Source organism: Ambystoma mexicanum, chromosome 5q, assembly GCF_040938575.1.
Source record: "Ambystoma mexicanum isolate Mex_15411 chromosome 5q, UKY_AmexF1_1, whole genome shotgun sequence".
NCBI classification, from domain to species: domain Eukaryota; kingdom Metazoa; phylum Chordata; class Amphibia; order Caudata; family Ambystomatidae; genus Ambystoma; species Ambystoma mexicanum.
The window spans coordinates 504,079,238-504,097,538 of NC_090933.1; the positions used below are offsets into that span (position 1 = coordinate 504,079,238).

General features: G+C 43.8%; 1 protein-coding gene across 1 annotated transcript in view; it reads right to left on the reverse strand.

Moving 5' to 3' along the window:
• LOC138497475 (maternal DNA replication licensing factor mcm3-like) overlaps positions 1 to 18,301 on the reverse strand; it is a 345,395-nt gene that overhangs the window by 303,813 nt on the left and 23,281 nt on the right. The window contains exons 4-5 of the mRNA XM_069620977.1: positions 3,474 to 3,604; positions 3,161 to 3,399 (exon numbers count right to left, since the gene is read on the reverse strand). Coding sequence (XP_069477078.1) covers positions 3,161 to 3,399; positions 3,474 to 3,604 — 370 coding nt within the window. The remainder of the gene's footprint in view (positions 1 to 3,160; positions 3,400 to 3,473; positions 3,605 to 18,301) is intronic.

Genomic DNA, 18,301 nt, shown 5'->3' on the forward strand with positions numbered 1-18,301 from the left:
TGCTGTACAGTCAAAGCCTTTGACCAACAACTAATGGAAAGCTAAGGGTAATTAAACCGCACAGTGAGAGAAAAGATTGGCAAGAGTGAACCCAAAAGAGTGATGCCGATAATAAGATGCCTCAATTAAAGTGTTTGTGTTGACAAGAGTGAACCGAGAGAGGAAGGTTCACAATGAGCTGTTTAAAAAAAACCTTAAGAATGGTGAATCTGACGGAGAAGATGGTTTTGAAATGCAAGCCATAGTGAACCCGGCAGAGAGGCCAACATTCAAAAGGAAGGTCTGAGCCCGGAAGAGGGAGACCCAGGGGTGAAGAAAGATTTCCAGCCCCCCCACACCCACCCAAGTGTAATCGTTAGAAGGATCTTTTGGTTTTGTTATTTTGGTACACATCAGCTCCTCTGTGGCAAGAGACTTTGCAACAAAAGGTCCCGATACCTGGGAACGGACGGTTAGCTTGTGCTGTGAAGGCTCGAGCGTGTGCTGTGCTCCGTAATCCCACCTTGTCCCATGCTAAAATGTGTGGAAGGAAGGCCCCGGCTACTATATCCTGACCTGTTATTTGTCAACACATCTTTCTTTCTCAAGAACCTTATCCCACACCCTTTCTGTATTTAGTTCTAAGGATTGGCAATAGGATTTCTAGTATCGGCCCTTTTTTTATTTGACAAGAACTGATCACTGGGGTCTGTCTTTACAGTTGCCACCACGAGTTCCTTACATGTCCGAATCCTCAAGACATAGCCAGACTGGAAACATAACTGCAGGAGGATAAAATAGGACATGGGCAATTTCATGCTACATATCCAGTCTCTGGAACAAGTTCCCAAAACAGATCAAATGGTGAACCTTCATTCAACGCTCCAGGAAAGTGCTGAAGACATTACTCTTCATAGGAAAAGATGAAGTTTTACAAAAACCAAGAGGGGGTTACTCCACTGAAAACTATTGCTCCACATTTCAGCTATCCCTGCACCCTACCTGCAAGCCCCTCGGCGCTTCACTCTATACAGAACTGGCCCCTGTAAAGGCCCAGACTTGAAAGAAACATCAGTCCCTAGACCAATGACATTGGTTACCAACTGATTCTGTTTCCAGGGCATGGGCCTGCAGTTTGCAAGGAAACGGATGTTGCGTGCTAGTCATTGGTTCAGCCATTCTAGAGCGGTCCCTTCCTGGTTCATGTGGAAATGGGATCCTTGGGGAAAGCTATTGTAATATGAGTCCACCCTGAGACAATGCCTCTATTACTGGACCCTGTAGTAGCCTTGGGCCACAAGTGCAATTCCTCATGGCATACCGAGATATTAAATCAAATGAGACCATCCACGCAAAAGCAGAGGTTGGTCAGCCAGTAACCTGATGCAATACAATTATGTGGGTAATTACACAGCCTACAAATGGTCACCAGGGCTGGAGTTTAGTGGGGCATAAACAGCCTTTATTCATTGTGCAGTTTCCCCTGCAGTTAGGGTTGTGGTGGGTGGGGGGGGCGAGATATGGCAAACATGCCACCAGCATTGAAACTGCAAAGAATGCACAAATAACAATGGTTCTACAAGTGGTCTGGGAAATGTAGCTCGTCAATGGTGACCAGAAGATGAAAAGAACGAAAGCGTGGCAAATATGAAAATGAGTTAGCAGATGCGAAGCAGACTAGAAAACAAAAAAAAAAAAAAAAAATTAAAAAAAACAGGCGAATTGAGGGACAAAAAAATAACCTTCATGTGCAAAGCTTCCCAATCCCACAGGTGGGATGAACACGATAGGTGGAAACTGCAGCTTCTGAGAATATCTCTGGAGGGGTCCCCGAGAGCCCCTTGCCGCTATCATCAAGGTAGTGGGCACCCAGCTATTATGGCACAGCTTCATGCATGGAGATGTCTAGATGTCTGCTAACTTGTGATGGCACCAGTGTGCACAGAGGAGCTTGTTCTTACTCTGCGGCATCGTGGTCAAGGGGGGGGTGGGGGGGGAATTGAGGTGTATGAGCAAATTGTCAAGTGGGACAGATTAGGAGGGTAATGAGAACGGTCTGAAGTAAACTATTCCTACAAGCATGCTAACAGACTGGAGGTTATTTTATGATAAACGCCCAGTAAAGAAAATCCAGGAAAGACCCAGCACCCAGAGTCATTAGCCAAGGATTTTAGAAGCCACTGCCATTTGTCAAATCATTTACCCCAAAAGTGACCAGATGGTAGCCATTCTGCAGCTGCAAGGAATATATGAATTTAGGAACACCAACTTAAAGGCAACCCTGTACACCCTCTTGGTGGATCAAACTTCAGGTACTGTCATTTGATGTTGGGACAATGAACAACTCAGACTAACGGAATATGTAAATGCATGTAAATCTTGCTGGGGACACGTTTTGTGCAAGTGTTCACGCACAATCAAATGTGTTGCTCCATCACCACAACAGTAACATGGCTACCTTAATACAGGATTGCATTTGAGAGAATTGTAACGGTGGCTTCAGTGTTATTGAACTCACATTTATTCAACACAAATACATTCATCGTTTAGCCTCCCTGGAAGAATGAGGTGAGGGGTGGGGTGGGGGGGGGGGGTGCGGGGGAGCTATGCTGTTCACCACAGAAAGTACTGGCTTGACGCACAGATAACACAAATGTGAAGTGCCCAGTTTAGGAAATGTTCAGCCTTGCCAACACATCCACACAGTCCAATGGTAAGAGAATCGTGGTTTCTGTGGAGTCCTACTACACTGCCAATTTTGGAATCTACCCACCACCAACTTCCTATTCCATCTAGCAGCATCCCCACCATCCCATCTGTGAAGCATCCAACAGGCATTCAAGATGCATTCAATCCACTCAAGCAGGGAGTAGTATGCTTTAGTTAGACAATTTTAACTGCTACTGCAAAACAGAAATGGTAATGTGCAGTTATCTTAAGCCAAGTTAAAATAACTTCATTTTTTCCCCTATTACGAGTAAAGCATTAGTTTACATTTAAACTAAAAGCAACCAATGGAAGGGTTCTTCATTGACATTATAGTATATGTCAATTATGGCACCCCTCATTTTGACATCAATTCCCCCACTCATGACCTACTGAGTATATAATGTCTTGGACTGCTCCTCTGATAAGTCCATAAAAATAGGTGAACATGCGGCGCATAATAAACTAATTTTACCTGAATGTGCCAGAGGTAAAGCCTCCCTGCTTGGAAGGAAGGCAGCGATATATTCCAACAATCTGCACTCGATCTCCTGGTTTGCAGCTGTCAACCAAGTCATCATCCGCAATGATCTCAACAGATCGAGGAAGTTGCCCAGCGGGTGCCTTCTCCGGCATCTCCTGGATGCTCAAAGTCTGATGGTCTTTGTAGGTACACAGTCCATACTCGGTCTCCAAAGGATTATTTTCTTCATCCTGAAAGAGGCATAACCCATCTCACTTTCAGTTCTGAAACAAGCACAACGTTTCTGCACAAGAGCAAGTTTTACCTTTGTGGGATACACTGCACTAGATGGAAAGGGATCCAAACTGGTAAGGTCTGTATATTTGCGTTCCAGAGTTTTCTTTGTGGCCGGGCAGTAGTGTACACTTCGCAAAACCTTTGGTCTCACCAAAGAGCCTATTAAAAGAAATAAAAAAAGTGTTTACAGGTACGGTATTCTAGAGCATTAAACCTAAATACAGAGCCAGTCTGAATTGAATGTACCTATGTACAAAGCTACTGCTATGCTCTAGTTGGAAGACATATGTTGCACTGACCGCTCCCATCCAGAGGGCTGAAGAGATGCAGGCATATACTAGACAGATTTAGTGTATGAACGCCCGGGAGACGAATGCAAAGTAGATTTAAAACATTCTTCCTACACAATACTCTTGGTAGGTAGCATCACCCTTCAGGCACCTAGAAGAGTATTTAACATGGTGCCAATTTCAAACACCCTAAATGGCAAAACAGGTTCCTTTCTTGGTTTAATATATTAGTATGTAGCTGGAGAGCACATGTATATAGAGAGTTCAATTATATTGATTACTGTGGAATAACCAACTGCTGCCACTAAGGCTACTTCAGGAAACTTGAACCAGCTCACTGCAGCGATGAGTGCATGGCCAGTCATCCTTCCTTCACACAAATTAGGACAGGAGGATCAGAGCTAAAATTTGCACGTCACCCCCTCCTCCTCTTTAATATAGGACCAGGTGGATGGCTCAGGGGCAACGCATTTGTCTTGGAATCAAAACAACGTAGAGAAACATTCGCTTCCAATCCGGGCCTCCTGCGGGATTATTCACCGGTATTAAGCATGCAGCAAAAAATGAATAGGAAATACGCATTTATGACCCATAGGGTACCTGCACACTGCGCCCTCCATAATTGCCTGCATTCAAAAGGTATCGTAAGATTAGCATACATTTGTGGGTGTGCTGGGGTGAGGGGGCAATTGGCGGAAAGGGTACTATGGACTAGGATCCATAGTCACCGAGTTAGGCCCCTACTTGTGCCAAAATGGTTTGCCTTCATACACATTGCCCATGCACACAACTGACCAATGGGAGCGTGAGAGAACTCTCCACTGCAATTCTTTACAAGTTAGTAAAAAAAAAAAAAAGGATCCCCTTCCAGCACAAAAAAAAAAAAACAATGTTGTACATATGGTTCTACGACAGCTCACGCCAAGACTTCAAGACCTGTGTGACAGTTCCCTGCTTGACACTGGGAGCCAGCAGTGCAGTGAGCCCAAGAGCTAGGGGTCCTGCCTGTGCTTCATGATGGAAGCCCCATAAGAAGTGCATCGGGTAACTCCCACTGTCAACATGCTCTGGTTCAGTAGCAGGGACCACTAACAAAGGACAAACTACACGTCACAATCCCTGTGAGAGGTAACCCATATATATATTATTTTTTTTTAAAAACTAAAAAAAAAATAAAAAAAACTACATCTGCAAACCTCATCCCTGCCAAGAACCTACACCCAGAGCCCTTCCCTCCACAAGGATAGTCTGGCCCATAAAACTGACCCCAGGCCAGCTAAACCCTCCCGTCACAACAATCAGAATGGGAACCATATAGCAATTCCTGGGCTCCACCACAAAAGCACCAAATCTTCACTAACTGGAGGGCTGGCAGTAGAACAGTCCTCCGGTCTACAAGGGAGTTGTAAGGGGGAAGCAAAGCCAGGAAAGGCAACCACAAACAATCAAGCGGAAAGCCACTAATGGCAGCCAGCAGAGAGGAGGTACAGCATTGTACTGGAAACCAAGATGGTCACCACAACTAGTATGTCCTATGTCCCAAACTAACCCAATTACACACAAATCACCCATTCAAGCACCACAGAACGTCTACCAACTGAAAACAAACCAGCACACAAGTGGTCGTTTGTTTCTAAACTGAAGCTACCAACAGCACATCAAAGTTCTTTTCCCCTGCACCCCCCCCCCTATCAATCCCACTAAGTCGTCCTTTCTCAGATCCACCAGAGTGCCTGGAGAATGAAAATGGCAGTGGTGCACAGTACAAATCACAAAAACATGCATAAATATAGGTTTGCCTGCATTGCATTTGTAAAAGGGACTTGAAGTAATGATGAGGAGTACCTGGGCATCTAATAGCAGTTCAGGCAAAAGCTTGGCTTGTGTATAACAGGACTTCAGACAAGGACAGTGTTTAGAGTGGCTGAAGGCAGAACTGGTAAGACATTTATTACACGAGTACCACATTTGGAAATCCAATTCATCCATTAACTCTCAGAAGACTGCTTTGAAAAAAAACTGGCGGGTACTCGAGTGCAAGGTTTGATGCCAAGTCTTGAAAAAGCTAGTTCAAAGAGTTCCCATGAAGGTGTTTTGAGTGGGGGAGAGGCAGGAATGGCCATAGGGATTAGCATGGCCAGTCAATGTGTGAGCACAATCTATCAAACAACCTCTACGGACTGTGTCCCCTCACATATGCCATACGAACCAGAAGAATTCATAATGTTACAAAGGGCCTTTTTGAATGGAAAACGAAAAGTAAAAGGGCCGCTGTTCAGGGGGTCTCGCAGTTTAAGTAGCATTTTATTCTGTTACATTATTAATGATAGCAAGATTCAAGAACTATGGGAACTAGGGTCCCGCAAGGTCTACCCTCCATCCTGTTGGCACCAAGCAAGCAGTACAATACCAGCAATGTGATGTAACCTGATGTATGGCTCACATTCAGCTTTGCCCCAAAGAGGGATAGTGAGCAGCACATATTAGTGGATGGTTTAATCATCCCCAATATATTTACAGTGTCCGGAGGCCATTTCAACATGATATTTGGAAGCCCTTTGCGTCAAACAGTGGGTGGCACCCCAGGGTGTTTAAATTATAATGGAGACAGTGGAAAGCAGTGAGGCGTTAAAACCTGCTGATTATCACAGGCCAGGCAGTCATGGGGGAGCTGAAACGCAGTTTGAATTTTGTTGATAAGAGTAAGACAAGGTGATAACTAGCAATAATCATTGATGAGCGTTGCTGGATATTGGGAGAGGCGGAGGCGACTGGCTGAAAGCATCAAATGACAGCCTGTAACTCGCATACAGATGTTCCATTTTATTTTTGGTTTAATCGTTTATTAAATTTATAACAGAGGTATCATAAACAACTATGCAGAAGTCTGTGAGAATGAGGTGATACGAGAGACATCAATTAATATAGTAATACACTGCAAATGGAACTTATGAGAAAATGTAACAGAAGTACATTGGCATCAATAATCAATGGCTAAACCTAAGAAGAGGTGCATAATCTATAAAACTGATGTTATGCAAAGACAGACAGGGGAACAGACGGATCTACATGATTTTACTGAACCGAAAAGTTCAACCCCCTTTTTTTTCAATTTTCCGCAAACATATATGTGGGGGGAGAACCCCCCCACAGCACCCACCACCTTACCCCTATACATTTTTTATTCACTTAACCCATATATATATATATATATGGGTTATGTGTGGAAATTGGGGGGGGGGGGCAGACTTTTGGGAGTAGGTAATTTTGTGCAATACCATCACAGAACAGGGTACAAATACGAGATCCTAAGGATTAAGAGTAAGGGGAGTGGGAATATGTAGAGCAATAAACCAATATACGTTCAATGACAGTAATACACAGTAGCTTAAAATGAGACATACATCTGAGATACTAAAGGATGATTTCATGTACCATGTGAGGAAGCATTGAAACGGTTCAGATAACGAGTATAAAAAAAAATGCCATTTTGCGTTATATTTGGGATAGACTCTTGATAGTTAGCCATACATAATTCCAGTGTCTGTATATGACAGATGTTGTTTCACCAACCTCTAATAGAGAGCGAGAGTTCTTCCAATTGGCAGTAATGAGTTTTAAAGCAATAATAATTTTCTGAGGCATGTAAATTATATGAAGTCAAAGCTAAACTACCTAAAACAATGTTCAAAAAGGAAAGCGGAACATCTACTAAAAATATTTAAGATATTTCCATACATCTTGCCAAAACGAGAAAACAATAAGGACATTTGAAGAACATATGAGGCAGGAGAATAACCACAAGTCCAACATTGGTCATCATTATCCTTCTTGGACTTTGAGAGCTTCTCAGGAGTAATGAACGCTCTATGAATGAAGAGGAAGTGCTGCGTAATACTGGCAGATACAGAGACGCGTCCAATTCTAGAGAATATTGAGGCCCATGTGTGATCATCTAAAGCATGGCCAAACACAGCCTCCAACCTCAGGCACACATGCTGATCAACCTGCTTTGAAGTTAGAGCTGTATAAAATTTAGAAGCCCCGACATCGGAGAGCATGCTGAGCTGCAGTAGCCTAAACACATCAGGTGAAAGGATATTATTTGAGAACATGTGGAGAGCAGCAAGACATGAGTTTACCAATTTATATAAAATGATCTTGGGTATGGAGACTAGATGCCTTAATTGCTGAAAGGAAGGAATAGAAGGGCCGTTAAGGATTTGTTGAATAAACCCGATGGCTTTTTTTTTTTAAACCAAGTTCTTCGATTCAGGGCCCCATTATTAACAATATTTTTATTATGCCACAAAAGTGGTGACAGGTTATTAGGGCATTAGTGTGCGGAAACAGAAATATCCTTAGTGCATAAATAGAGGCTTTAATGGAGTCCGACATAGCAACATAATTATAGTTGAATATATAGACAAGGTCAGCTAATCCATATGGGCAAACCAGACATTTTTTCAACATTGAACCAAGAAGAAAGATCTGAACTTGGGACGAAGTAAACCAATAGCGGGATTGTTTGAGAAGGAATGCAGAGTGATGCACTTTATAGTCAGGGAACTTAACTCCTCCCATCTCATAAGGAGTCTAACTTGGCTACAGCAGTTCTTTTGCACCTTCCATGACCCCAAAGGAAATTAAGAAGAATAGATTTGAAAAGGAGAGAGAGGACGTGTAACTGGAAGGAGCTGCAGGTAATAAAGTACTATGGGGGTAAGCATCAGCTTGATTGTGTCCAGCCAGCCCCACCAAGAGATAAAAGGGAGGACCAATTTCAAGTAAGTTTGTCCAGCAGTATTTGTGTGTTGAGTTTGATTGTGTCATGAATAATAGGGGCAAAACGAATAACAAGCTATTTGATAGAATCTCTACACCACTTGAGACCAAAGACATCTAGATCATGGTTGAAACAGAAGGAATTTAGGGGGAGGATTTCAGATTTGTCTTTGTTAAGTTTATATCCTGACACTGAGCTAAATAGATGAAGGATGTTAAGTGAGTTAGATGGAGCTTGGGATTTTTGATGAAGATGTCATCCGCATAAGCAGCAATTTTGATATGCGAAGAGCCTCCGGGAATACCTGGAATATTTCCATCAGATCTAACAGGGTTTCTAAGGAAAGACTATATAAGATGGGAGAGAAAGGACACCCATGTTGCATACCTCCAAGTAAGGAAAATAAGGATGTGGATTGACCGTTAATATTGACACAATATTTGGGACACGATTAAAGCAGTCTCACCAGCAAGATGAATTACCACAACCAAGCCATTGAGATTTAAACAAAGTCCCAATTGACACGGTCGAAGGCCTTTTCAGCGTCTAATGCAATAGCTACATAGCCCAGTCTGTCTTTTTTATCTATAGACACTACATGTATGGCATTGAGTAACAGTCTCGCATTGGAAGAAAACGACCTTTACCATATAATCAAAGCTGGAAGAGAGGATTCTACTGGTGAGAATTTTAGCGAAAATCTTACTTTCCACGTTTATAAGAAATATGGGGCGATAGTTACCAGGTGATGTTGGGTCTTTGTCAGGTTTAGGAAATAATATGAGTAGAGCTGGGGGCGTGGCTACAGAGCCATGGGCTAGGGTGCAGTCCCAGAGGGCTCCCGAGAATTGAAATTGATCTGCATTAAAGGCTTCTGGATGCAGAAAAGTAATGAGCCACTGCTATGGGAAAGTGAGGAGCACCTACAGAGACTCTTTCCCAGAGAATCAGTGCCTGCTGCGACACAGTATGGTGGCAAGGAAGTGCAGCGGTCTCCATGGCTGTGATGGGAAGATGGTGCCTGCCCAATACAATGACGGGACTTCTGGCGATGGGTACGCTGCGACGAAACAATGCACAGTGCGGACCGGCGAAGTAGGAGAACAGAAGGAATTGCAGCACCTCGCTGAAGTCCCATGAGTACCTAGCAAGTCTGCAGCTAGGGCACTGTGTAGCGTGCAGCCACAGATGCAATAGATGAGCCGTGAATACACAATCAGGTAGTGAACTCCTGCATGCTCGTATCACAGCTGAAAACTCAGAGCACCGGTGGATGAAGGGATCGTTCTGCCGGTACACCAGAGGTGGACAAGTGTAAGCAGCTGATAAACTCGTCCTGGAATGTTACATCCAGAAGGAAGCCCAAACAACACACACAGACACGTAACGAATTCCAATATGGCAGCCACATATTAAAAAGGGACAAGAAAAGCTCTTAGTGTGAGAAGGCCATGTAAGAGCATCGCTGCCAGCACAAGCCCGCTGTAGGTGTATACGGATCAAGTGGGTTCTGTTGTGGCAGTGTGGTGACTTTGCCCAAATACACAGGCGGACTGCACAGTGGTATATAAGCGCTGCAGCACCGGACATGCACTCTGCTGTGGGCAAGGAGCGGGTGAGGACTTGAAGGCTGTTAATAACGAGTGGGACGATTCAAGGCAGACTGGGGCCTGATGTGATAAGCAGATCAATTTAATATAGTGCTGCGGTGCACCGGTGACACAGCAAGACCAATGAGGGGCACTTCCAGAAGTCAACAGGGTGGCCCTACCCTCAGACATACAAGTAATTGCTGAACGTTGTGATGGGTCAGGTACATGGCTGGGGCAAGGTGGGAAGAGATGGACATATGGAACAGCGTCACCCAGATGCCCTGAAACTGGCCCTGCTGAATGAGAGCTGCTGTGTGCACATAACAGATTGCCACAACCACTGGTATTAGAGAGTTTCACCAGACGGCGGAAAGGCATGGCCAAGTGCCAGAACACTTGAGGTGAATAGACTGACACAGGGGACTCTGTGCCTCGAGACCGGGGGTGCCAGTAACAGGGTGGGATCCGCGAGATATGTGAAGAGCCGAAATGGAGGATTGAGGCAACTGCAGAGAAGGCTCCCAAAATGCCCATCCCTGCCAGATATATGAAAACAGAAGCAGGAAGCAACGCAATCCAGGGGCAATGAACAGTAGAGCTAAAACAATTCCAGGCAAGGTGACAAGCACACACGTGCCACCATGGAAGTGTGAGACACGACGGTGAGCGACGGTGCACACCACGGAACAAATGGCAGCCAGAGAGAATAAAGCCAAAGTAAAACAGACTATGGATGATTTCGCAAAATCGTCCCCTATAGGGAGGTGGTGAGGTCAAAGAAACCAGATCCACTAGGGGAGATGTTGCACACACGAAGATGTCTCACACATGAAATGATCAACAGATCCTTGAAGCTATTGCAGAGCCGAGGACGTTGTGGGAACGCAAGATCGACATGGCTATAGCGGACCTAAGAACCTCCGAAATGAAAATAGATGTGGTGAGTGTGGATGTCAACTTGTTACGGCAGGAAGATCACAGAACGCACAGATGAACTGGAGAAGGACATGAAAACCAACACAACCACCTGCACGATGAACGCTAACGAGGTTGCTGTACTGCGAGTGCGCAATCTGGAGTACAGGGCGGAGGAAGCTGAAGGACATGCGCGCAGAAATAACTTCATCATAGGGCTTCCGGAGGGAGAAAGGCTTGGACCCGACTAGGTCAAGAACATGTTACAGGAGATAGGTGGAGGGGCGCTCACCCAAGGATTTACGGTGGAAAGAGCACACAGGGCCCAGCCAGGTGACCTCAACCAGGAGCACATCCCCGACCGCTCATAGTGAAAATATTAAATTATAAAAGATACAGAAGAAATTCTGTAACACTTACGTAAGTGGGGAGCATAAGTAGAGGATTGGCGACCCTCACAGCATACTCAAACTATACCTTCCTGGTGCAACGACATTGATTGAACTATGTGGCCGTCAAAAGAAGGCTATGTGAAGCAGGTTACAAATACATGTTGCTGTACCCCGCGAAGCAGAAGCTGATCCACAACAGTAAAACACACTTTAATACCCCAGAAGACGTGACTGCTTGGCTCGATGCACGGAACTGTCCGACAGGAGAAGACCGGACTAGGAGCAGCCCTGCGAAATAAGCGATCATGCCGCAGAGAAGTATTATGACCTGGGCAGAGGGAGAGGATGACACCGACTTTGGACTAGAATAGGAACATGTTGTGGGATGTTCAAAGGCGATTTATACATATCCGAGGCCCAGGTTTACTATAACGTAGTAAGGGGAGGAGCAAAGTAACGCGCTAACATCCCCGATAGTTGGGATACTGGCAGGGTGGTATCCCCCTGCAGAGCCCCGAGGGATGGAGATGGGCCCCAGTTTGGGGGTTGGCGGGTGGGGGAGTTGCGCGAGTCTATAATCACAAGCCACTGAATAAGAAGAGGAGAACAGGGGAGGAGTCGGGTGGAGTGGGGAATGGATGAAATGGGGGACCTAAAGATAGTGACTTGGAATGTGAGAGGGTTGAATACTTCTGTTAAAGGAAAAAGGTCATGATGTATCCAAGGATACATAAAATAGATATTACATTGCTACAGGTGACCAAGGAAAAGCAAGAGATCATGGGGAGGAAATGAGACCACTGTAGGAGCAACATACTCGACATATGCCAGAGGGGTTATAACATGGATACCACCACATGTCCAGTTTAAACTGTTAGAGTCTGATATAAAGCTAGACAGTAGGAAGGTGTTGGTAAAGGGGCTGCTGCAAAACAGAGAAGTGAACATCATTAACATCTATGCCCTGAATCATGACACCACTGTATACTTCAAGAACCTGTATGGTAAGATTAGCCCATATATGGAAGCTGCGGTTATTTTCATGGGAAGGGGGAAGACTTCAACTGCGTATTGAACCCGAAGCTCGATAGATCGGATGAGAAGCTCATCAAGCCTACCCCAGGAGCGAAGGCCTTGGGGGCTTTATTAGACGATTTCCGATTAATGGATGTACGGAGAACGAGTCACCCTCAAGATAGAGAATATTCAACCCCGCAAAACTACACACCCATTTGGATTATATATTTGTTAAAGCGGAGTGAATGGGAGAAATAGGAGGGGGTAGAATACAAATCCGCGGTCCTCTCAGACCATGCACCACTAGTGGTAACGTGGTGGAATGTGCCGCCTAGGGTGAAAATCCCGTCATGGCGACTCAGGGCCGAGGCATTGAAAGAGTGTTCAGAAAGGACCTGAGGGAAGAAATACGGGAGTACTTTGAACATAACAATGGCAGTGTGAGATCAGCCAGCACAGTGTGGGAGGCATTCAAGGTAGTGGTGAGGGGGTACAGCAATATCTAAAGCGAAAGGGTTACAAGGCGGTCTACTGCAGGAACGGCAAGACAATGAAAACCAAAATGAGGAATGGGGCGGGCTCCCAAGAGGAGATCCGCCAATTACAGACCTGTAGAGATCACTGGGAGAGACTATGTAACTTAAATTATAAAAAATAGAGAGGCAGCACGCAGAGGGAGATAAGCCGGACAGACTACTTGCCTGGTTATATAAGAGCGAGAACCCCAGAGACAGAGAAATACAAGGGGCAGAAGGGCAGACGCAAGCTACTCTGGGAGGAGTAAATAAATGCTTCTTGGAGCATTACCAGAAATTATATACAGATACGACCGACAAGGAGGAATTGATGTGATGGAGATACTGACTGAGATTGATTTACCCAAACTAGAGGCGGCGGAAAAGGAGAACTTAGACGCTCCACTTACGCTAGAAGAGCTGGAACGAGGGATTCAAAGTCTATGAAACATAGGTCAGATTTGCACAGGTTGAATGGGCAACTGAAACATTTATATACCTGGGAATAGATGTATACCACGATGTTGGGGTTGAGCATGAACAAAAACACAGAGAAGGCGGTGTCCAAAATCAATCAAGAATAGTAGGATATTCTGGGCCATGCTACCGTTAACTATGATGGGGACGGTGGCACTTTGAAAATGGTGGTGCTGCCCAGGCTATTACATTACTTTGCAAACATCCCTTTCTTGATACCCAAGCGGTTCTTCGTCAAAGTTCAGAGTATATGCAGGGGCTTCATATGGCACAACTCTAGACATAGAATAGCATTGAGGAAGTTACAGAACCAAGGGGGCATCGTAATTTTGAATTGTACTTCCTAGCTAACCAGCTGCAATATGTGGAAAGGTGGTTATCAGAGGAACCTATGCCAGAAGCTAAACTGTTGAGGGCTGAGTGCAGTCCTTACTTCTTGAATGAATGGATGCTGTTGCCTAAAGTGCAACAGAAAAATGGGAATAGGTTGCTTGATCTAGATGGAAATATGTGGCGGAGGGCCTGTCAAGTAATGGGAAATCCGCAACAGTGTTCCCCGCAGATGAGGGATGGATGTACAATTAAGAAAGACCATTAGATTGCATTGGGAACCATCGAGTATAGTGACCCTAGGGGATGTATGGCATGATGGGAATGTAATAGAATTTGATACACAGAGAAGATACAGGGTTACATCAAGGACAATACATCACATACGCTAGACTAATTAAAATGATAAAGAACATGTGGTCGGATGCAGAAATGACCCGACAGACGTGTGCCGCCATAGAAACATTTTGTGAAGTGTCGGAAGGGGGCCATGAGGTCTCCCGAGTATATGAACTAACGATGTCCAGAGTTGGAAATTAGGTCACTCAGACAAGACAGGGGTGGGAAGAGGAGGCAGGGGAGCCAATGGGAGATGGAATGTGGGCCAGGGTACAAGGTTACCATAAGAAAGTGTCGAGGAATGCCAGGTTGCAGCAAATTCAGATTATATTAGCCATAGAACATATATGACTCCAAAGAAGATAGCCAAGTTCAAAAACGCCAGAACAGACATGCCCAAAATGTGGCCTGGTGGATGCGGGAATGATGCATATGCAATGGGCATGCCCGGAAATAAGGAGATTCTGGGGGGAGGTGGCTCACCTCTTGGCGGGAAAAGAGATAAACTTAGAAGTGGATTCCCTATGGGCATGTGTGGTGGGGGGGGGGTCCCCAGGCTGCGTAAACTCAAGCATGCGATTAAACTGAAGGACTTGTCGCTATACTGCGTTTTAGCCAATATATATGCCGTGTTGGAAAGCTAGTCACAGACCGAAAGTGGAGAGACCTTCAAAAAAAAGTGCAGATACTGAGACAGTGGAATGGTGTGAAGCAGTGAGGATAGGGGGGGGGGGGATGAAGGAGATATGCTAATGGCCTGGAGGCACTTGGTTGCCACACTGCCTGGGTCTGCACAGGCTGAACTGATAGGAGATAGCCCCACAGGAGTAGAGGAATGTGAGCGTCACAAAGAAGAGATAGAAAAGGCAGAAGTGCGAGTTAGGCTCAGGGAGACGGTGGGATAGTTGGGGACGGGGAGAAAATGACATGAAACTGTATATGATCATTGAAATGCACCTTTATCGATACATAATCATGCCGGATTCAATAAAATTTGAAAATTTGTTTTAAAAAAAAATATATATATATATATATATATATATATATATATATATATATATATATATATATATATATATATATATATATATATATATATATATATATATATATATATATATGAGTAGAGCTTCAAAAAAGAGCCAGAAGAGGATTTTTGAGAGATGACGTAAGAAAATAAAGATTTAAGTTTGGGAGTAAGGGAATGGGTAAGAGCATTATACAATTCAGCAGAGAGACCATCCAGTCCAGGGGCTTTTCCCCTACCCAGACCCTTAACGGCATGTGCTATTTCAGCAATAAAAATGTCATTTTGGGATAGGAGTATCTATTAATTTTGTTGAGAAAGGACTCAATGTTCTCTAAAGGAACAAAGGATTCGGGGGTATACAGGTTTTCATAAAACAACTTGAAACAGTTCAATATGTCTTTTGGGCGCTTATGTAGGGTGCCAGAAGTGTCTTTTATCTGAGATATATAAGACTTTTGTTTTTAGATATAAGGCTAGTGACTTGCCAGCCTTGTTAGATGTATCATAATTCTTTGTTTTATATTTTAGGATGGTTCCAGCAGCCAAGTTAGTAAGGCCTTTGTTGATTTGAAAACATAGAGCCAAGCCATGACGAAGGTTCGTTGGAGTTCTGATAATAGAGTTGTTCAGAGGATGTCAGCTGAGACTAGAGCTCATCAAGGTTACTTACGTCGTTTTTTCATCGTTCCTGAATAAGCCATGATGTGGCATCTAAGTGCAGCTTTGAAAGAATCCCAGTTGTTTGCCATGGAGGCTTCACTATCCTGGTTTTCCCTATAGTATTGATGTATGAAAGATTGAACAGATTCCATAAATTGTTGGTCTTGTAATAGGGGATTGTTGAATTTCCAACGGGAGGAAAGTTTACTAATGTCTTCAGGTACTAACAGGGGCATGGTCGGAGATAATGATGTTGGAAATTGTGGAATCGATAATGGTATCTGTAAGACTTAGGAGAGCATTCAGTCCAAGCGAGAGGAGATGAGTCAAATGTAAAATCCAATTGTGTGGGATGGGATAGTCTCCAGGAGTCAATTAAACCAGTCTCGGCCAGATAACTCAGAAAGGATTTGTGCGTTTTGGTGCTTTTAAATGAATTTCGATCCATAAGCGGGTCAAGGACCCGATTAACATCTCCACAATCAATAATATTAGTGAAACCATTCCTAAGGATCATTTCTTTAATAGATCTCCAGAAGCCACAGTCAGGTAGGGTGGGTCCATATATCTTCAAAATGGACATGCTGAGAGTCAACCACTAGCTTAACCCATACCCATCATCCCTAAGAATCAGCGTCTTGATCAATACATTTAAATGGGAGATTTTTGCTGAGTAATATGGCAACTCCATTCTTCTTGGCTACTGCTGGGCTAGTAATTACATCTTTTACCCATAAGGATTTGAGTTTCATGGCCTTTTTACTAGATAAATGGGTCTCCTGGATATATGCTATAGATGGTTTGTTTAAATGTGGAAGGACCTTGCAACTTTTGATGGGGTTGTTAGAGCCTTTAATCTTCCATGTAACACTTTTAAGTAACAATCTAGATTAGTGTTAAAGACAATGTAGAACCATAGTAAACAAGGCACAAAAAAACTTCTTAGCATCATCAATGCAACCGGTTTCAGGAATGTCAAAATGCAAAAAGAATACCAGGAACCTGGACACAAAAGGAGAACACATGAGCAGGTCTGATGAGGAGAGGTATACATTGAGATAGAGAGCATAGGAAATACATTGAAATAAGTGAGTGCAAGGACTTTAGCATTATAGAAAGGAATAGAATGTGTGACAGGTACAGGTAACGCACAGACGGCACGTGTGAAAGAGGGACACCAACCCAGCGCCCCTCCCACCATATTATGATAAGAGGATAAAAGCTGCATTAAGTGGTGAACTATAAGCAATCAAAATAAGAGATGACACTTCATGTTCTGGAAGATGATTAAGGATTCACAGGAGGAGAGGTATCTATAGTATCAGTCTTGATGGTGTGTATGAAGGCTCTTCAATCTGTTGGGTAATCAAACATAGAGCGACCCTCATGTGTGACCTTGAAGGAACACAGATGATAGAGACTGTACTGTATATTGAGCTGTTTGAGTGCAGAGATCAGAATTCCTTCCTATGTAAAGCTGTGCTTCTTGCAACATCTTGAGATAAAAAAAGTTCCAAGTAAGAAATTGTGTTTCCTTGGATGTAGATAGGATGAGTTGGAGCAGAGTATCCTAGAGTAGATAGAATACAAGTGTTCAATGACGCAGAGGACTTAGGTTGCCCAATACGGTGAGCCTGTTGTATATGAAGTACAGTTTATATGGGCAAGTGTAGAATGGCTGGTAATTTTTGCAGGAAAGCAATGGGGTCTGACCCTTCACATCCCTCAGGCAAGCCAGAAATTCGAAGGTTGTTACATCTGTTCCGGTTTTCTAAATCTTCATTTTGAAGCTCCTTGGACTTATCAAGCTGCGCCACTCTCGGGGATAAGCCTTCCTACTCTTCTTTCTACTTCCTCCATTCTGTCTTCGAAGCCCTTCCATCAGTCATCCAATTGCTGTAATTTTTGATTTGTTGTCTCAATTAATGGTTTGAAAGCTCCGATTTCTAACAAAATGGCTTCAATGGCTGGGTCAGAGACGCTTGAGGTGGCGAGTCACTTTTGGGCCTTTTAAGGTTTGTTGAAGTAGAGTTAGCATCTTTTACGACCGGAGCATTTTTTTTTAGTATATTTGCTCGTAGCCATACTTGCAGTAATTAGTTGTATGGTGATGAACAACGTAAATGCAATTACACAGAGGACCTGAGGCTGCAAACAGCTAAAAACGGAGCATATACGGAAGGGCTACAAAGGTCAGAGTTAAGTATAGGTGAATGTAGTTTTATTATCTAGAGTTAAGATCAGCAATTAGGATGGTCTATATTAGCTGATGCTGAGTGGTTAGCAGCTAAAAGAAACAATGCGTTCCAGTTTGTAATTATTTTGTCCAATTTATTCGTATTGCCTGCTCCCAACTATGGTGAGATGTGCAACCATAAAGCTCTAATGACTGAATTGGGAGTGATTAGAAAACAAACTCCATACGTTTTCAGATTTAGTGGTTGCCAAACTGTAGTATGAGGAAGAGTAACACTGAGTGTATTACGTCAGTAGGATTGGTTACACTGCTAAAT